Consider the following 19,061-nt stretch of genomic DNA (forward strand, 5'->3'; position numbering starts at 1 on the left):
AGTAAGACATAGCATAAACTAATTCGTGATTGTTTGGTTCCATTTGTACATTTGGAAATTGGCATGTCTGATCAGCAATGTCTGTAAAGCAAGAGCTAAGGAAGACTTGTCTTAGGGCGAAACATATGGATGGACTATCAAAATTTACTTACAAAGACCTCATTATGTTGGATAACCAAAAGTCTTCTTACTTATCACCACTTGCAGTGATTGGTTTAATCGATTTGAACGCTTTTTTTGCACAGGTTGAGCAAATTCGGTTGGGGTTAAATGATGATATCCCTGTAGTATGCGCTCAATGGCTGTCGCTCATTGCTGTATCTTATCCAGCTAGAAAGTTTGGGATTAATAGAATGGATAATATTCTGTCTGCGAAGAAAAAGTGCCCAGACTTAGTAGTAGCTCACGCCGCCGTATTCAAGAAAGGTGAAACTAATTGGGCATATGTAAAGGGCTTACCCCAGCAAGCCACTCATAAGGTCTCTTTAGATCCTTATCGTCGTGAAAGTAGAAAAATTATTAAAGTCTGTCAACAATTTTGCGATTTGGTAGAGAAAGCTAGTGTTGATGAGTGTTACTTAGACTTTGGCCGTCTCATTTACCATAAATTGATTGAATTTTTCCCCTATTTAAAAGATGGGGATCCTAGTCTTCAATTGCCTTCTGTTCCTGAAGATATCCCGGATCACATATATTGGAAAGGGGAGCTAGTTGGTGATGATATAACTTCTGAGACTGAGACGGAGGACGTAAATCACACTTCAAATGTTAGAGACTGGGATGACATATGTATGCTGGTGGGATCACAATTATTATTTGAAATAAGAAGCGAGATATATAAGGAATTAGGATACAAAACCTCTGGCGGATTGGCAAGATGCAAGCAAATCGCTAAACTCGCCGGTGGACTCTATAAACCTGACAATCAAACCGTCGTAAGAAATAACTTTATACAGATGTTTCTAGAGAAATTTCAATTAACCGATATCACTGGTATGGGTGGGAAGACAGGCGATATAGTAACTCAAAAGCTTCTGGTTCCCCTTGATGTGAGCTCGGCATCATTTATAAGAGAAAATTACGACTTAAATGCGTTAAAAGCCAAATTCAAGGAAGACTTAAATTTGGCCGAAAAAATTTATGAAATAGTCAGAGGAAATTACAGACAAGCTCTAACCAGTAGAGTTGATGTTCAATCGATGATGTCTAGAAAGAACTTTACTTTCAAAGTAGATAGATTTTCTGATGCGCAGGACTGGTTAAATGTGTTTGTTGGGGATTTATGTAATAGATTGATTGATTTAGATGATGAAAATATGAATGTTTCCATTCTGCAAAGGACAAGCAACCCTGTTTTAAAAAGACCAAAAACCATGAATATTCATGTCACTTCATCTTCACATGGCAGTCATTCCAAGCAAACATCTTTGCCTCTCACTCTATCTTTGCAAAAACTACGGCCCATTATGGAATCGACAGCGAAAAAGCTATTGTTAGATTGTTTTGGCTCTGTGATAGAAAATGATAAGATATACCCCATCTCCAGCCTATCTTTAATAATATCTAAATTTGTTGCAACTAAGGAATTAAATATGATTGACCTGTACGTGGAACGTAATAGTGCTCGAAATCAAAAGCTGGATGACGACTACCAAACTAATGGTCCTCCGAATTTGATAAAAAACTCAGAGTTGACTGCCCCAATAGGTAGAGCCAATGACGATTACCTAGGCAAATTATTTGAAGAATTTAATCAATCTGAACTGCATTGCACTTCTCCAGTCTCCATGTCAGGTAAATCTGCTAAATCCACGGGCGTGAATTCGATTGGAAAGCCTTTGCAAAAGGAAGAGAAAGAATACATTACTCTGTTATTCAATAAATTTGAGGTTGAATCATCTTCCAACGCAGCAGAGGATTCCTTGAAACGGAGGAAGAACAAAAGATCTTCTCTGGAATTACCTGATAATAAGCGTGTGAAACAATCGTTGCTAGATGTTTTAATAGAGAAGAAAGAATGTCCTTATTGCAAGGTTCCGGTGGAAGATGTCTTTGAACATAACGATTTTCACATAGCTATGGACTTGTCTGATAAATTAAACGGTAAAAACAGTACATCTCTGCTGGACTCAGAAAGACCAACTAAAAGATCTATGCACAAAGGTCAATCTAAGCTCGGATTTTAAATATACTGTCCCATTTCAGGGCATTGCATTATGTTTATACTATATGGATTTTGTGTAATATATATTTATTTAATTTAAAATATACCGAGCTCCAACTTTCATGAGCTTTAATAGCTATTCAGGAGCAATTGAAGTATGTCAGAAAAAGAGGCTACACTTCATAGGCATGCTTTACCTTTCGCAAATGCTGCGACAATTGGTAAGTTAATTCATTGTTAAATTAATAAAGAGAAATTGTTCTTTACAGTCTTTGAAAAAAGTACTAACAAAATACAGTGAGAGCACATCAAAAAGATGCATATTTTGAATCGTCATTCAGACTTCAGATTCAGGATGTGTTGAACGTTTTCAAGGGTCAAAGATTTATCAATACACACCCAGAAGAAATCACTGTTGCTGCTAAATCACTTTACCTTATGCTTACAACTTTGATCGGTTCAAGAACTTTGGGTGAAGAATATGTTGACCTTATTTACGTAAACCGTTCGGGCAACCGTCTTCCTAAGCTACTCCCAAGGATTGGATTCATTTTATCTTACGCCGTTGTTCCATATATTATCTCCAGATTGGTGAGAAAAGTACAAGCACGAGAGTCGAAAGACGACCAATCTTGGATTGTCAAATTTTGTTCATCATATTCCAAAGTCCTAGATACTGTCTTGAATCTTCATATTGCTATTTTTTATTTCCTGGGACAGTTTTACTCTATATCGAGAAGAATATTTGGCCTACGCTATGCCTTCGGCCATAATAAGAGCCCAAAGGATATGAGTAAAGCAGGTAATTACTCATTTTTAGGTGCTCTCATTTTAATACAGTTTGCCGTTAAATCAATCATCAAGCTCAAAGCATATACAGACCAAAATCAAACCAAGGCGACAGAGAAATCTGACTTAAGTATACCAGGAAAATACGAAAGTATCAGTCAATTAGAAGAGGTATCTAACGAAATTTCAGAAAATCAAAGTATTAACAAGTTGGTTAATATAGACTTATCGAACCCAGGAGATCTTCCATATATCCCTGAAAATTCAAGAGCATGTATGCTTTGTCTTTCGCCAATGATCAACCCTTCTGCTTCCACTTGTGGGCATTTATTTTGCTGGGATTGTATAGTGGATTGGATAAGAGAACATCCGGAATGTCCCTTATGCCGTCAGCTGTGTCTTGAGCAAAATATCCTACCTCTAAGATAATTTCTAGTTAGCTCATGTATTCTAGTTGTAAATAGTCTTGTATGCAAGTCACGAGGTCTGATATGAATATATTAAAAAATGTCTTTCGAAAACATCACGAGGCATTATTGTTCTTTACAGAATAATGAATTCTGAGCTCGAAAAGGTGGCCAGCAATTCAAAAGGCTTCGATACTGATGAATTAGGTGAAATCGAAAATGGCTATGGATTACATGCGAGGCCAGCCAGGTTCTCGAAGCACCGATCAAAGAATAAGATTTTAAATGCACCAAGTAAAGTTTTAAATATGCTTTTTGAATTGTCAGCAAAGAATAAGAGACTTTTAGCGACTTGTATATTAATTATTTGTCTAACATTGTTCACCTCAATGCCATATATTCCCCATTTTAAGTCGGCGAGCCCAAAGGTTGTAATAATCTTGGCAGCTAATGAAGGTGGTGGAGTGCTCAAGTGGAAGGGCCCGCAGGAATGGTCCGTTGAAAGGTCCTCCATTGCTAATAAGAAGAACTACGCAAGGCAACATGGCTATGGATTGACTATAAAAGACATGACAATCAAGAAGAGATATTCCCATGAATGGAGAGAGTCGTGGGAAAAAGTAGACATCTTGAAACAAACAATGAGACAATATCCTAACTCTGAGTGGTTTTGGTGGTTGGATCTACACACCTACATTATGGAACCTCAAATTTCTCTCGAACAACACTTCTTGAATGATTTGAATAATGCAACTTACAGATCCTTGGAAACATTTAATCCATTAAAATTACCTGTTGATCTCCCTTATGTTGACTATAATCTGCAAGTAGATTTAATAATTACGCAAGACTGCGGTGGATTTAATTTAGGTTCCTTTTTGATGAGAAGGTCTACTTGGTCTGAGATGCTCTTGGATGCATGGTGGGATCCAGCTATGTATGAACAAATGCATATGCAGTGGGAACATAAGGAACAAGACGCTTTGGAATCTTTATATTCCACTCAATCCTGGATAAGAGAGAGAACGGCCTTTTTGCCTTTGAGAAAGATAAATTCGTTTCCGAATGGGGCCTGTTCTGAACAAGCTGATGACCCACAATTCTTCTTTCAGCCTCATGACTTCGTTATTAATATGGCAGGCTGCGAATGGGGCAGAGACTGTTGGGGCGAAATGGAACATTACAAAGCATTATCTAGAAAGCTCCATAAAAGGTGGTGGAAGTTTTGGATATGAAGAGCTTGAATCAAAGGTGATGATCGATACTCCTTTTATTATGTATTTATACGCTTTATATACTCATATATATACGCCTAGCCTCACGTAAATTTCGTGTTGTGGTCTGCATATAAAATTTTCTATGTATCTTTTTTTCCTTCAACCTTCTATCGGAAATATAGTGTATTCCAGCAAAGTATTACCACATCGTCTTCATAGTTTAATGATACCTTGAAATTTTAACAGTCTTTGGTGAAAAAGGTAACTTAATCTAGAAGATGTCGGAGAATTTTTGGTTTGATGATAATGCATTCCTGAATAATCAAGAAAACAACAATACCAATGTAAATGCAGATGATTTTTTGAATAATATATTTGACCAGAATCAGTCACAGCAGAGCATGAATCAAACTCAGCTGGGGATGAACGTGAACCCACAAGGTAATAGCAATGCTAACGATCCCAGTGTACAATATATGGGTCAGGAATCTGGTCAGATACAAGGAGGGAACCCACAACAGTCTATGAATCCGCAATTGTTCATGAGACAACAACAACAACAACAACAACAACAACAACAACAACAACGGTCCCACATGCAGCAGCAGCAGCAGCAGCAACCTAAAATTCAGCATGCACAGCAGTCTCAAAATACAGCATTTGATCAAGGTAAGCACGAACAGTTAATGAGAATGCGACAACAAATTATGCAACAGCAAATGCTTCATGCTCAAAAGCAATCTCAATCACAGCAGCTGGCAGCTCCTAATAGCTCTAATGCTAAAATGATGGGGAATAATTATATGAGCCCACAAGCGCAAGCACAAGCATCGAGAAGGCTCAAGAATATGGAATTGCAAGAAAGTGCAGTGAATATGTCACCTCATTCACTGGCATCCTCTCCGCCTCAATCCACTCCTTCTTTGGTGCAACAGCAGCAGCAGCAGCAGCAGCAGCAGCAGCACCACCATCAGCAGTTTCAAATGGGACCGCAGACGCAGCAGGTTCCGTTTGGTGGTTCTCCGGTGAACCTGATGTCGCCTCATGTGCCAATGAAGAACCAGCCACAACAACCAGCGCAACTTCTGGCATCCAACATTCAAGCACAGCAGCAGCAGACTCAGATACGAGCGCAACATCAACAACAGTCTTTTCAACAACCACAGCCATCCCATCAACCAGCAAAACCACCTCAAGCCCAAATTGCGCAGTTGCAAATAGAATTGTTTCTTTCCACCTTGCATGATTTTATGAATAGGAGAGGTACTCCTTTGACTCAACCTCCAATTATAAATCATAAACGTGTCAATTTGTTTTTCTTGTACATGTTATCTCAAAAGCTTGGAGGACCCCAACAGTTGCTCAAATCATTTCAACAAAATACAACTCAGGGCCCTGTTCCCTGGACAGTTATTTGCCAAAAGCTTGGTCTCTACGAAGGAATCAACATTCAGCAGGACATTGCTGCTAAACTTCAGGTAGAAAAAGAAGTAGCAAACTGTTATGTTCAATTCTTATTGCCATACGAGCAATATTGTAATACTCCAGACGGCCAAAAAGATATACAACAGAGGAAGCTTCATTTCCAAAAGCAAATCCTCGCCAGATTTCAGCAGCAACAGCAAAATCAGGGGCAGCACCAGAAGCAGGTCCCACCGCAGCAACAAGTCCCACAACAGATCCCACAGCAGGTCGCACAACAAGTCCCACAACAGGTTTCACAACAGCAACAGCAGCAGCAAATTCCTCAGCAGTTGAGGCAGCCTCCTCAACAATCTCCACAGCAACAGCATCAGCAACAATTACAACTACAATTACAATTACAACAACAACAACAACAACAACAGCAGCAGCAGCAGCAGCAGCAACGACAGCAACAACTGAAGCAACAGCAAAATCCACAACAACGACGCCCACAACAACAATACCCGCAACAGCAACACACTCAACAACAGCTTCCGCAACAAGAACAACAACACCCTCAACAACAGCATATAGATCAAATGGCCAGTGCTGCGTTATACTCGAATATCTCGCATACTCCAGGCTCCGCCCGTCCTAGTCCTCACGTAGGCCTGGCTTCCGTTCCTCCTCAAAGAAAGTTATCGAGAACTAGCAACGCATCCAATCAGAACTCACCAGCTGCTGTGAATTCTCCTTACTTGCAACTGAATCAAGCATCGCGCTCTGAAAGTTCCGTTCTTCAGAATAATCATACTACATTCAAACAGCAGCAAGATCTAAAATCACCTTTTCAGCAACATGCTCAGTCGCTTCCACAACTGCAGATGCAAAAACAAAACCAAAACCGACAGTTTAACCCAAGTACTGACCCACATAGGTCATCACGCGGGTCTCCCTTAGTTTCTTCTAAAAGTGATCAGTCGGAGTCTAATACTTCTCAGGTACAATTACCACACGATGGCCCGAATATCATAAAGAATTATGTTCCCTTACGAAAAACATTGGATTCATTTGGAGGCTATGATATCAAAAATTTATCAGCAATTGCAAGTGAAATTGAAATATCTGAACCTGTTTATTTGTTTGCTCCTGAATTGGGCTCAGTAAATATTCAGGCTCTAACCATGAGCTTGAAAAGTCATGCTAATAATAATAGCGAAGCGGTTAGCGCTTTAAACACTTTACTTGTTGTGACTTCAGATGTCAATTACTCTTTTAAAATTGCGGATTGTCTAGAATTGTTAAATTCTTTAGCAACACTAGGTATCAAATTGATAGACTCTATAATCTCGACTACTAAAGAAGAAGAGTCTTTAAGCAAAGATTTATCCAGCTTTAAAGAGAATGATTGTATCGGCTCAATATTTGAAAAGTATGTTGACAAAAATAGTTTACAAGGCGAGGATATTGGATATGTAGTGAATTCATTGAGTGGTGAGATCATTAATGACGATTCTGATATCGAGCTGGATGATTTCTTCTCTGAGGATCAAATCAAATCGTCACTAAATACACCACCAACACCGGATGATGATCTGAGTGATTATGATTTCGGTATTGTTGATTACATGAGCTCTTTACTCGGTTTCAAAGAGGAAAACAAAGATTGCTTTAGCAAACTACAAACAAGAAGTGCAACAAATCGTCAAGTGATGTTGGTTGATGAACTTATAACTCTCACGATGATTCTCAGAAACATATCCTCTAACGACGTAAACAAAGCTACTATGGCTAACAATTCAAGTTTCAAAAAGCTATTATTCAAAGTAATCAAGGCAGTATCACAATATGAAAATAAATTTCTTTTTCATAGGAAGAAGTTATGCTTGTTAAAAGATTGTCTTATTATGTTGGACAACATCAGCTTTACCATTGAATTAAAGAGCTTGGAAGAAGCATTTTTGAGTTTTGCATTAATTTACGGATTTGGACCAAAGCTTGAAGGATTTGATATTCCGGCTGTTTCTTTGAGCACTTATTCCTATTTGCATTATGCAATTGATGTGTTTACAAAGTTGTTGGTTAGGGAACCTCATAATCGGTCATTGATGAGAGCTGTTTTGGATGGAAGTCTTCAAATATCGTCATCAGCATATTCTAACACTATCAACATAACAAAAGAAGACAAAAGGACGACCGAGAGATTGATCAAATCATTTTTGAAGGGAAAGCTGGAATCCCTAATGACTATGGCTTTTCAGATATTTTTATGCATTTTTCCCTTCGAATCAAGCTCGATAGACCTCACAAAGTTTTTTTTCTCTAGAACATCTACGGTGTTACAGTCTCTTCTTGGAGCAAAGCTCTTACTTGATATGATTCCCACTGAAGAACCAGAGTTACTTCTCAAAACCTCCATCAGCTGGCTTCTCGAGAATAAAGATGTTTTGTTGACGAACTTTACCCCCCTTCTTTTAAGTCTTGTGACAGAGACCACCAAGCTCCCAAGTGGCTCTACTGAGGCCCATGTCTTCAGTATGATTGTTGAGAGCGCACTATTGGTAATCAATACTCTACTTAGTCACTCTTTGATTGCTTATCAAGCACTTCCATCACTGTCCCTTGATAGAGAAAAGATAGTTCAAATACTAGACATTTTTCGATTGGGACCTGATGCGAACTTTGTTCTTGAAAGTCACTTGATTGGCTCTGTTAATCGTTCATTGAATAATGAGGTCTTTCGACTTTTCACTATTCTAAACCTGTTTTCTTAGAAGTGATCTTATATAGAATTTTACTAATTTAATGTATTACTATTATGTGGAATCCTGTTCTTGTTCATTTTGGATAAAACTTCTTCGTCATTTGACCCCATGATAGCGGGCAACTAGGATACTGCACTAGGTTGTTTTTGGCGACAATCCAAAGAGGTCAAAATTGTTCTAAGGCTTATCGGTGGACTTAATTTCCCAAAATGGAATTTGGACCCATTTTCGGTTTCAAACCCGTTGATAGCGCAAAGAAGAGACATTAAGGAACATAAAGATAGTTACTATATAATTTGGGGTTCCCCTCTGTTTTTAGCCAGTCATCACGTCTCCATTAGCAAGTTTCTTGTTTTCAATAAAGAAGTTCATTGCTTTATAGCTGCAAATCAATAAAGAAAATAAACGTTTGAATCCAAGATGGCTACTGTTGATGTTGCGGGTGTCCCAAAGCCTCCGCCTGCAAATGACCCTATTGAAAGTACAGTATTAGAGAAACACACACTTCCAGCAAGCTGGTGGACTTCTGAAAAGGTTTTCGAGTTGGAGAAAAGAGCAATTTTCAATAAATCATGGTTGTTCTGTACACATAGTTCCAGGTTTAAAAAACCTGGAGATTACTATTCTTTTACGTGCGTTGGTATTAACTTTTTTATTATCAAGTCCAAGTTTGATGGTGAGTTGAAAGCATTTCACAATGTCTGTCGCCATAGAGCATATCCGGTTGTTAGGAAGGAGCAAGGTTCATCTATTATTTTAGGTTGCAAATACCATGGCTGGAGTTACAATAGCGACGGCAAGTTGACCAAAGCACCTCACTTTGATAAAGTTGAAGGTTTCAATAAGGACGAGAATTCTTTATTTAGCATTAAAACACATACTACTCCACAAGGTCTTGTCTTCGTTAATTTTAGTACGGAAGAAGACGTAATTCCATTTGACGAATGGTTTAACGGAATTCAAGGTGAATTGAACGAGTTTGATTTCTCTGATTATGAGTATCATATGTCTTACGAATTAGATGGCCAGTTCAACTGGAAAACCTTGATGGACGGTTATAATGAATGCTATCATTGTCCAACTGCTCATCCAGGTTTATCCACTGCGTTTAAAATGGAAACTTATAAGGTTGTTCCCAAAACCAGATATTGTCGCCATTATGCAGAAATAATTAAGGAAGATACTGAGCAAAAGGATGAGCCTTCAGCCGAACAAGATTCAACATCTTGGTTTGGTTTTAATAAGGGTAAGAAAGAACCGACAAAAACTTCGAAGCCTTCGAAAGAGAACCCGGGCGGAGAGTTCAACGGATTGTGGGTCTATTTGTTCCCTAATAATGGAATCAACTGCTATTCCCCAGCATGGTACTCCATTAGAGTATTACCTCAATCTGCAAGCCGTACTATCCTTCAATACGATATCTACACCAAAAAGGGTCTTGCGGAAGATAAGAAAAAAGAGTTTGTCGACTTTTTGCAATTAGTCGAACTTGAGGACTTCAACCTCTGTGAAATGACTCAGAAGAACTTAAACCAAGGTATGTACACTACGGGTTACTTGCACCCACAAAAAGAAAGAGGTGTGTTGTACTATCAAGGTTTAGTACGTGATATGGTGAAGGAGCACTTTAAATTGGAACAAGAGAAGGGTGGTCCATTCAATCCAGCTTTTAGTAATCAGATACATGAAGAAAGCACAAAAGAGCTAGACGACATATGTAATCTGCTTGAATGCCTGGGAGGTAGTCCTTCTGAAAAGCTTGATTGGTAGTTTTATTTGAAGCTTAAATAAATGTTTGTAAGTCAAGAGTCATGTTAGTGTAGAATTTGCTCTCATCATAGAACTTCGGCTCATCTGCCGTCTCGTATTTTGAGCTTGGTTCTATGTAATGTTTATTATAGGTGTGTAGGATCTAATTTTCGACCTCGGAATGACTTGAAAAATTGGCCTAGCGGACCATCATGAGAAAGTGGAGTGGCACGGATTATAAATCGATTCTTTTCTTGAAAACCATCGACAGCAGAAGTTTCTAATAAACGAAGTCGGCAAATATAACTAAAGATGTCTTTTGTTGGAGGAGGAGCTGATTGCTCAGCTAATGGAAATGTGATATCGCAGTTTAATAAACATACTCAACAAGATAGATCACTACAAAGGCAGTCGGCAGCACAACCAGGGTTTTCTCAAGTCAACAGGTTTAAAAATGATGCGACCATGTCATCTAATGAGAGAAAACAGATGGAACAATTCATGGGCGCTAATCATGATCAGTCATTCCAGTTTCAACCGATGAGACACGAATTGAACATGATCAATCAAAATCATCTGCCATCAGGCAGCATGCAATATAGCTGGTCTAACGAGTTTCAGACACAATCACCTTCGCCAGTTCTCAAGCAGAAAACACCTGGGATGTCTCAGATACCAACTGGCAATATTGCTGGTAATTCCCAATGGGCGAATGAGTTTCGGCAATCTCCAGTTGAGCAACAAAACTTGCAACAACCACAGTTCCACTCGATTACCGGTGGCATGAGGTATGGGGGAAGCTACCGTCCTATGATGGGAATGTCTACGATGGCTGGATCTTCGCAGAACCATACCACTCGTGAGCCTTTGAATCAGGAGCAGCAAGTTGATTGGGATAATCAATTCAGGCAGATTGAGGAACTAACAAACGAAACAAAGGAAGCTGAGGAGGACATTCAAAAAGCTGATTCTTCTCCTGATTTTGTAGTTGATGACAAATATCAAGCGACATTTCAGGAGGTTTGGGATAGCTTAAATTCTGAAGCGATAGAAAATGATTTCATAAGCCAGCAATATGAGGACTTTAAAAATACAAAGGTTGATCCTTTGCCAGCTGACTTGTCTCAGTGGGAAAGAGATTTCGCTAAGTATGCTCTGACGAGGGCCCATTTTGGTGACTACCGTTTCGAAGAAAAGGAAAGCAATCAATTCTTGGACTTACCGCAGGACCAGGATCCTTACGAGATTGGGTTGCAATTGATGGAAAACGGAGCCAAACTATCAGAAGCTGCTTTAGCTTTTGAAGCCGCAATACAAAAAAATCAGAATCATATCGACGCATGGTTAAAATTGGGAGAAGTTCAGACTCAAAATGAAAAGGAAATAGCAGGTATTTCTGCACTAGAAAAATGCTTAGAGTTACATCCCGAGAATTCTGAAGCTTTAATGACATTGGCTATTTCTTATATTAATGAAGGTTACGATAATGCTGCATTCGCCACTCTAGAAAGATGGATTTCTACTAAATATCCACAAGTTGCCGACAGAGCTCGAGAACAAAATCCAGCCATTGCAGACGAAGATAGGCTTTCGTTAAACAAGAGAGTTACAGAATTATTTATAAGAGCTGCCCAGTTATCTCCAAATCAGGCTAATATGGATCCAGATGTTCAGATGGGACTTGGTGTTCTCTTCTATGCAAATGAAGATTTCGACAAGACTATAGATTGCTTCAAAGCAGCTTTATCTATCAAGCCAGATGATGCCGTTCTATGGAATAGATTAGGTGCATCTTTAGCCAATTCTAATCGGTCGGAAGAGGCTGTTAACGCATACTTCAAAGCCTTGGAGTTAAAGCCGACGTTTGTCAGGGCCAGGTATAATTTGGGTGTCTCTTGCATTAACATAGGGTGCTACAAGGAAGCTGCTGAGCATCTTTTAAGTGGCCTTTCAATGCATCAGGTCGAAAATGTCGATACTTCTGCTTCAAGTACTCTTAATCAAAATCAATCGTCATCTTTGTTGGAAACACTTAAAAGAGCATTTATTGCAATGGACAGAAGGGATCTTTTAGAGCTCGTTAAGCCTGGAATGAGCTTGAATCAGTTCAGAGACGAGTTCACTTTCTAAACTTTTTCCTCTCTCTAATTTTATACTTAAGAATAATGAATATATTGTATTTAGTATACTAAAGTAGTCTTCGCGTCAATCTTCTTATCACCTGATTGATGACTCTGAATTTTTTTAGTAATTTGAAATTTTTCAAATAAGGACAAAGCTCTACTTACTACAGGTTAAAAGAGAGATATAGAGCTCTATTGAGTAGCACATATTGAGAGATGTCATTTCCCTTATTGCCATTAGTGTCTTCTCCTAGCGAAAACGATATTATTAGTGAGGTCTCAGTGGTCGGACAAATTTTACTTCCCTATGACTCAATACAATTATCGAAGCACTTTTTATCACAATTTCCGAACCACCTTAAAATAAACGTTGATGTTTCCAGTAATGAGGTTCTGACGGATGATGTTATTGATGTTTTGAATAGTGGAGTAAATGAGGTTTTCGTTTCAGAGATCCAAGCCGAAGAAGCGATAAGCTCAGGTTTGCCAAGTTCAAGGTTGGTCATTAGGGTCGCTTCTGACGACATAGCTTCTAAAATCATTGATTCCGATGCTTCTATAGTTCTCAAGTCTGGAAATACTAAAGAAGTGGTTCTGCAGCTTGCAAACGGTGGTAATAGGACCGTTTACTACCAGCTCGAATCTCAAGATCAAAATACTGCGAATAATTTGGCTAAGGATGGATTGGTCCTCATAGTGGAAGCAGAAAAATTGACAAAGCTTCCTCATGATTCGAACAAGATTTCAATTTCTAATCTATTTACTTCAACCTTAACGACAGATCGGAACGATGGTTTATTCACAACCCTTGTGACAACCCCTGCTCCTTCTTTCACAGCTTTGGGGATTGTCTATTCTTCTGTTGAATCTATTCAAGCTGCTATAGCAGAAGGTGAAGGTGTATACCAATCGAGGAAGCGTAGAAACGAATTGTGGTATAAGGGTAGAACTAGTGGAGCTACCCAGAAGTTGGTCGCATTGGAAAAAGACTGTGATTCAGATGCTATCAAGTTCATTGTTGAACAACGCCAGGGTTCAGGCTTTTGCCATTTAGATAATCATTTTACCTGTTTCCATGACGGTGGCTTGAAGAAAAAAGATGAAGGATTGGGTACTGGATTGAGCAAACTAGATAATACTTTATCACAGAGGCTTGAAACAGCTCCTGAAGGTTCGTACACCAAGCGCCTCTTTGACGATGGAGATCTTTTGATTGCTAAGTTGAAGGAGGAATTGGATGAATTGATTGAAGCTGGTGAAAAGAAAGATAAAGATGAGGTAGCTTGGGAATCTGCAGATTTGATATATTTTGTGTTGGTTTGGTGTGTCAAGCATGGTGTTAGATTGCAAGACATTGAAAAGAACTTGGATATTAAGAGTATGAAGGTTTCCAGGCGTAAGGGTGATGCTAAGCCGGCCTATATTTCAAAGAAACAAGAGGAACCTATTGTTCAAAGTTATAAAATGGAAACTATAAGAGTGAATGGCAAGTCGACTAACAGTATTCTGGTGCAGAAGGCATTAAAGAGACCATCTCAAAAAACGTCTGAGATAATGAAATTAGTTCTCCCTATTGTCGAAAAAGTTAAGAAGGAGGGTGACAAGGCTCTTTTAGAGTTGACATCAAAGTTTGATGGAGTCAAATTAGATTCTCCAATCTTGGAGGCACCCTTTCCTCCTGAATACATGGATATTTCTGATGATATGAAGTCTGCTATTGATTTGTCCATGAACAATATTGAAACATTCCATAGAGCCCAATTACCCAAAGAAAAGGTAATGACAGTAGAAACGTCTTCTGGAGTAAAGTGCTCTCGTTTCAGCAAACCTATAGAAAATGTTGGTTTGTACGTTCCAGGTGGCACTGCTGTTTTGCCTTCAACTGCTATGATGTTGGGAGTTCCTGCCAAAGTGGCAGGGTGCTCAAACATCATTATAGCCTCTCCCCCTTCAAAAAACGGTCGTCTTACACCAGAGGTTGTCTATGTTGCTCATAAATTAGGTGCCAGATGTATTCTTATGGCCGGTGGTGCCCAGGCAGTAACTGCTATGGCTTATGGTACTGAAAGCGTTCTTAAATGTGACAAGATTCTTGGTCCAGGAAATCAGTTTGTCACTGCAGCTAAAATGCATGTTCAAAATGATACTCAAGCCTTATGTTCTATTGATATGCCTGCGGGTCCATCTGAAGTTTTGGTGATTGCTGATGAATCTGCTGATGCTGACTTTGTAGCGAGTGACTTATTATCGCAAGCAGAACATGGTGTTGATTCCCAAGTGATTTTGATTGGAGTGGGCTTGAGTGAGAAGAAGTTGAGTCAATTCGAAGCTGCAGTTGAGGCACAGGCTAAGGTTCTTCCTAGAAGAGATATTGTTTCGAAATGTTTATCTCATTCCTATATTCTTTTAGTTGATAAGTACGAGGAAGCTTTTGACTTATCTAACGAGTATGCTCCAGAACATTTAATTCTCCAGATAGAAAATGCTTCGTCATATGTCCCAGACTATATTGCCAATGCGGGATCCGTGTTTGTTGGTGGTCTTTCGCCGGAATCTTGTGGTGATTACTCTAGCGGTACCAATCATACTTTACCAACTTACGGGTATGCTCGTCAATACTCAGGTGTCAACACCTCGACCTTTTTGAAATTCATTACATCGCAGGAAGTCAGCGAAGAAGGTCTTAAGAGCATAGGTAAGGCTGTTATGACCTTAGCTGCAGTAGAGGGTCTTGAGGCTCATAGAAACGCAATCCATGTAAGAATGGAGAAACTTGGTCTCCTTTAGGCCGATAAATAATTATCAAATTCTTCGAGATAAATAGAGTATAAACGTAATTGTAATTTTGAGATGTAAATATAAAGAAGTGAAGCACTAATCTTAAATAACTCTGCAACTAGCTCAACTAAATCAATTGCAAGATCCTTATATTCTATTGATGTTTCATTCTGCAGGTGTAATGTAACGCATTATGAACAATTTTTGTATTTTTTGCGTTTTTGTATTAAAATCTAAAAAAATTATGATACATGAAATGTAGTGTTTCAAATAAATAGTATATGTGTTCTTTGAGAAGGAACACACAATAAGTGAAATTCTTCAGGATCCTAAATGAGCTCCATTCATAGAATGAAATAAAGGAATGACATTAAAAATTTTAATTTCGCAGCCAATAATAATTGATCTGGTCCCAGTCCAATAAAACTGAAGCAAGCTTTTGAAAAGATATTTGGGCTTATAGTACTATTGCTCTAATGTGAAGCCATATATATATGTTTAACAGGAGCAAAACTCGTAGACATAAGATTCGAACTTTTCATACATCTTAGCACATGTTATGTGGCCCATAGGAATAATCTGAGATCCCCAAAATCCAGCTATTCCATTCTTTAAGTCCATCCAGTAAAAAATGTTGGGCAAACCACCCCAGCTGAGAGATTCCTCTGGCCTACGTGTCGTCAATTCACAAAAACCGAAGGCATGTCCAGAGAGAGTAAAGCCGTCAGGGGGAATTCCATCTCGCTCAATCGGAAATGAATTCGCATCGTCAGGTAAGAAAAGGCCAGTTGGGAGATGATTTTGCACCATGTATTCTATAGTTTCTTTCTTCAAGATTCTTTCACCAGTGTCTGGAGACAAACCACCCAGCAAAAAGATTCTCATGAACTTCAAGTAATCTTCCGCATTAGAAAAGCAGCCATGACCACCCATATCAATTTCTGGATCTAGATTGATAATCCATTCTCCATGAAGGGATAGTGACCCATCATCCCCGAGGGTATGAGTTTTTATTATGTTGCTTGGGTCTCGAATATGAAATGTGCAGCTCGTCATACCCGCTGGATCGAATATAACCTCCTTTAAATACTCGCCTAAAAATTTTCCAGTTATCTTTTCGATAACTAATCCTAGAAAATCGGTACTATGACCATAGAGCCAATTAGAGCCAGGATCAAACTTCAATGGCATTGTCTCGGGTGTAAACAAAGCCCTTGACGGGAATAGGAAAGCTTCAGTGGCAATATCTACATTGGGCCGGATTTTAGATGCCAATTTAACGTAATCTGCATCCAGCATGCCATATGAAAATCCTGAAGTATGAAGGAGTAAATGCTTAATAGTGATATCTGTGGTACTCTCTTTAGGAATCGTCTTGTACGATCCGTCGTAATTAACCAGTCCCTTCTCAATTACTTTGAAATCAACAATTTCTGGGAGATACTCTTTTACAGGTCTATCAAGATCTACCTTGTTTTCTTCATACAACTTAAACAACCCCATAGAGGTTATTGCTTTAGTACAAGAGAATAGAGCAAATATGTCGTCATCCTTTACAGGTTCCCCAGTCTCAATGTTTCGTACTCCTGCTGATTTGAAATAAACTGTTTCTTTGTTTGTACTTACACCTGCAATGACTGCATTGAGATAAGGTCCGTTTCCATCAGAACTAGTACACTCACTGATATGTTCATCTAGCTTCCTCTTGAGAATACATAGCAGATCGCTCGTGAAAGCCATATCAAAAGAAAGTGCTAATATGATAGAATAAGGCGACTTCAATATAATCTCGTAATAACTTTTCACTTATCACTTTCGATGCTCGGTCCGTAATAGGAAGCTTAGAACACTACCATAGTTAACAGGAAAACGAGACAATATCCAACTTAGGAAAATAAAAGCGGACCATCAAGAAGGGTACAAAGCTTACTGCAAGCGAATAAAAGACCAGTGCAACTAGGTTGCTGGCAATATTGTAAATAAGCATATTTATCTATAAAAGTTGACAATTATTCTTATGGCTAAAAAACTAGTTTCAAGACGTTTGAAAACATTTTTAAAATGAATTGAATATTATAATTTTGACGAACCTTCCTTCAAAGCTTCCTTGGACTCGTTCAAAGCTTCATACACATTGAATTCGAATCTAGCATATTTCATGATAGAATACATATCTGCCGCAGGAAGTATTTGTGATCCCCAAAATCCACCAATCTTATTCTCAATATCAATCCAATAGTAGAGATTACCTAAGCCTGCCCAATAAAGTGCCCCCTTCGGTCTCCCTGTGGGTAACTCGTTCATATTTATAGCATTGCCAGTCAATGTGAAGCCGTCAGGCTCGAAACCTTCTGGCAATTCTGGTACTCCAGGGACATCGAAAGCAACATGGAGACCGGGAGGTAAATGGTTTTGTATTGCAAAGTCTATAGTCTCTTCTTTCAAAATTCTTTTATTGGTGTCCAGAGCTAATCCCTTCAGAAGCCAAATTCTAATGAACTTCAAGTAGTCTTCTACAGTTCCAAAGCAACCTTGCCCACCCATATCAAGTTCGGGATTGAATGATACAGATCGCTTCTTGAGTAAATCTAAGGATTTATCTTTTTTTCTATAATGCAACTTTACAAACTTTTCTGGATCATTGGAATGAAAAGTACAACTTGACATACCTGCCGGATCAAAAATAGCTTCTTTCAAGTATTCTCCCAATTTCTTACCTGTAACGCTTTCGATAACTAATCCAAGCCAATCAAAGCTATGACCATACATCCATTTTGTTCCTGGTTCAAACAATAAAGGCTGCTTTTCCACGGTAAAGAATTCCATATTTGGAACAAGTTCATTGATGTGAGGATTTCTCTTCCTGTTTAAATGATAATAATCTTCGTTCAAAAAAGAGTACGCAAACCCGGCAGTGTGACAAAGCAAATGACGAACCGTTACATTTTTGGCAGGCGCTCTTGGAGGTGACTTGAAAGTTCCATCGATATGGCTTACTTGACCGGGATCAATGACACCAATTTTGGAAATTTCAGGGACGTACATTTTGACAGGGTTGTCAAGATCAATCTTTCCCTCTTCATACAACTTTAAAAGGCCCATGGCTGTCATTGATTTTGTGCAAGAGAAATACGCCAACATATCATCATTCTTAACTTTCTCTCCGGATTCGATACTCTTTACGCCCGAGCAATTAAGGTATAACGTCTGCTTATCATTAGTAACACCTGCTATGATAGCATTGAGTTTTGGAGGCTTGCCATTTTTCGGAGATGTGCATTCTTTGAGGAGATCATTCAATTCCTCTTTTAAAGAGTCCAACAGTTCTTTGGTGAAAGACATTGATTAAGGAGTATTTCTGAAATTCTCAAAACGCTTTCACTATAATGACTCAATAATAGGTTAACTCAAGAGTCTATAAAACATTTCTTATCTCGTGCAGTGTACTTCTAAGATAATTTTGATCTGAAGAAATATCAAGTGAACGTGAAAGATTAAATGTGCGGAGACTAACGAAATCCATTGGAAAAGTAAAGTATATAAAGAAGGAAAAAGCATAAGTTATCGCAACTTGCGGTTTAGTGGTGTAGCGGCTATCACGTTTCGTTTACAAGTGAATTTCACAGTAAGCTCCGAAAAGGTCCCGAGTTCGATCCTCGGCTAGA

General features: G+C 38.7%; 9 protein-coding genes across 9 annotated transcripts; 7 read left to right on the forward strand and 2 right to left on the reverse strand.

The window, feature by feature from the left end:
- Positions 1 to 77: 77 nt before the first annotated feature.
- On the forward strand, positions 78 to 2,186 carry RAD32 (DNA-directed DNA polymerase eta; the record flags this gene model as incomplete). Its single annotated transcript, XM_062954519.1, has 1 exon — positions 78 to 2,186. One exon carries the CDS (start codon positions 78 to 80, stop codon positions 2,184 to 2,186), a length of 2,109 nt encoding a protein of 702 aa, XP_062811214.1.
- Positions 2,187 to 2,321: 135 nt separating this feature from the next.
- Positions 2,322 to 3,382, forward strand: PRCAT00004521001 (ubiquitin-protein ligase peroxin 10; the record flags this gene model as incomplete). Its single annotated transcript, XM_062954520.1, has 2 exons — positions 2,322 to 2,385; positions 2,463 to 3,382. 2 exons carry the CDS (start codon positions 2,322 to 2,324, stop codon positions 3,380 to 3,382), a joined length of 984 nt encoding a protein of 327 aa, XP_062811215.1.
- A 286-nt stretch (positions 3,383 to 3,668) lies between these two features.
- On the forward strand, positions 3,669 to 4,595 carry MNN10 (alpha-1,6-mannosyltransferase; the record flags this gene model as incomplete). Its single annotated transcript, XM_062954522.1, has 1 exon — positions 3,669 to 4,595. One exon carries the CDS (start codon positions 3,669 to 3,671, stop codon positions 4,593 to 4,595), a length of 927 nt encoding a protein of 308 aa, XP_062811216.1.
- Positions 4,596 to 4,855: 260 nt separating this feature from the next.
- SWI1 (Swi1p) lies at positions 4,856 to 8,755 on the forward strand (the record flags this gene model as incomplete). The annotated part of the gene is made up of 1 exon (XM_062954523.1): positions 4,856 to 8,755. The coding sequence occupies one exon, from the start codon at positions 4,856 to 4,858 to the stop codon at positions 8,753 to 8,755; it is 3,900 nt and encodes a 1,299-aa protein (XP_062811217.1).
- Positions 8,756 to 9,166: 411 nt separating this feature from the next.
- Positions 9,167 to 10,516, forward strand: PRCAT00004524001 (uncharacterized protein; the record flags this gene model as incomplete). The annotated part of the gene is made up of 1 exon (XM_062954524.1): positions 9,167 to 10,516. One exon carries the CDS (start codon positions 9,167 to 9,169, stop codon positions 10,514 to 10,516), a length of 1,350 nt encoding a protein of 449 aa, XP_062811218.1.
- Positions 10,517 to 10,807: 291 nt separating this feature from the next.
- On the forward strand, positions 10,808 to 12,625 carry PEX5 (Pex5p; the record flags this gene model as incomplete). The annotated part of the gene is made up of 1 exon (XM_062954525.1): positions 10,808 to 12,625. The coding sequence occupies one exon, from the start codon at positions 10,808 to 10,810 to the stop codon at positions 12,623 to 12,625; it is 1,818 nt and encodes a 605-aa protein (XP_062811219.1).
- Positions 12,626 to 12,834: 209 nt separating this feature from the next.
- On the forward strand, positions 12,835 to 15,405 carry HIS4 (trifunctional histidinol dehydrogenase/phosphoribosyl-AMP cyclohydrolase/phosphoribosyl-ATP diphosphatase; the record flags this gene model as incomplete). Its single annotated transcript, XM_062954526.1, has 1 exon — positions 12,835 to 15,405. One exon carries the CDS (start codon positions 12,835 to 12,837, stop codon positions 15,403 to 15,405), a length of 2,571 nt encoding a protein of 856 aa, XP_062811220.1.
- Positions 15,406 to 15,894: 489 nt separating this feature from the next.
- PRCAT00004527001 (serine hydrolase domain-containing protein) lies at positions 15,895 to 17,136 on the reverse strand (the record flags this gene model as incomplete). The annotated part of the gene is made up of 1 exon (XM_062954527.1): positions 15,895 to 17,136. The coding sequence occupies one exon, from the start codon at positions 17,134 to 17,136 to the stop codon at positions 15,895 to 15,897; it is 1,242 nt and encodes a 413-aa protein (XP_062811221.1).
- A 333-nt stretch (positions 17,137 to 17,469) lies between these two features.
- On the reverse strand, positions 17,470 to 18,738 carry PRCAT00004528001 (serine hydrolase domain-containing protein; the record flags this gene model as incomplete). The annotated part of the gene is made up of 1 exon (XM_062954528.1): positions 17,470 to 18,738. One exon carries the CDS (start codon positions 18,736 to 18,738, stop codon positions 17,470 to 17,472), a length of 1,269 nt encoding a protein of 422 aa, XP_062811222.1.
- Positions 18,739 to 19,061: the final 323 nt, after the last annotated feature.

The sequence above is a fragment of the Priceomyces carsonii genome (genome assembly GCF_900007245.1).
Source record: "Priceomyces carsonii strain CBS4050 genome assembly, scaffold: Debaryomyces_carsonii_scaffold_5, whole genome shotgun sequence".
Classification (NCBI taxonomy): domain Eukaryota; kingdom Fungi; phylum Ascomycota; class Pichiomycetes; order Serinales; family Debaryomycetaceae; genus Priceomyces; species Priceomyces carsonii.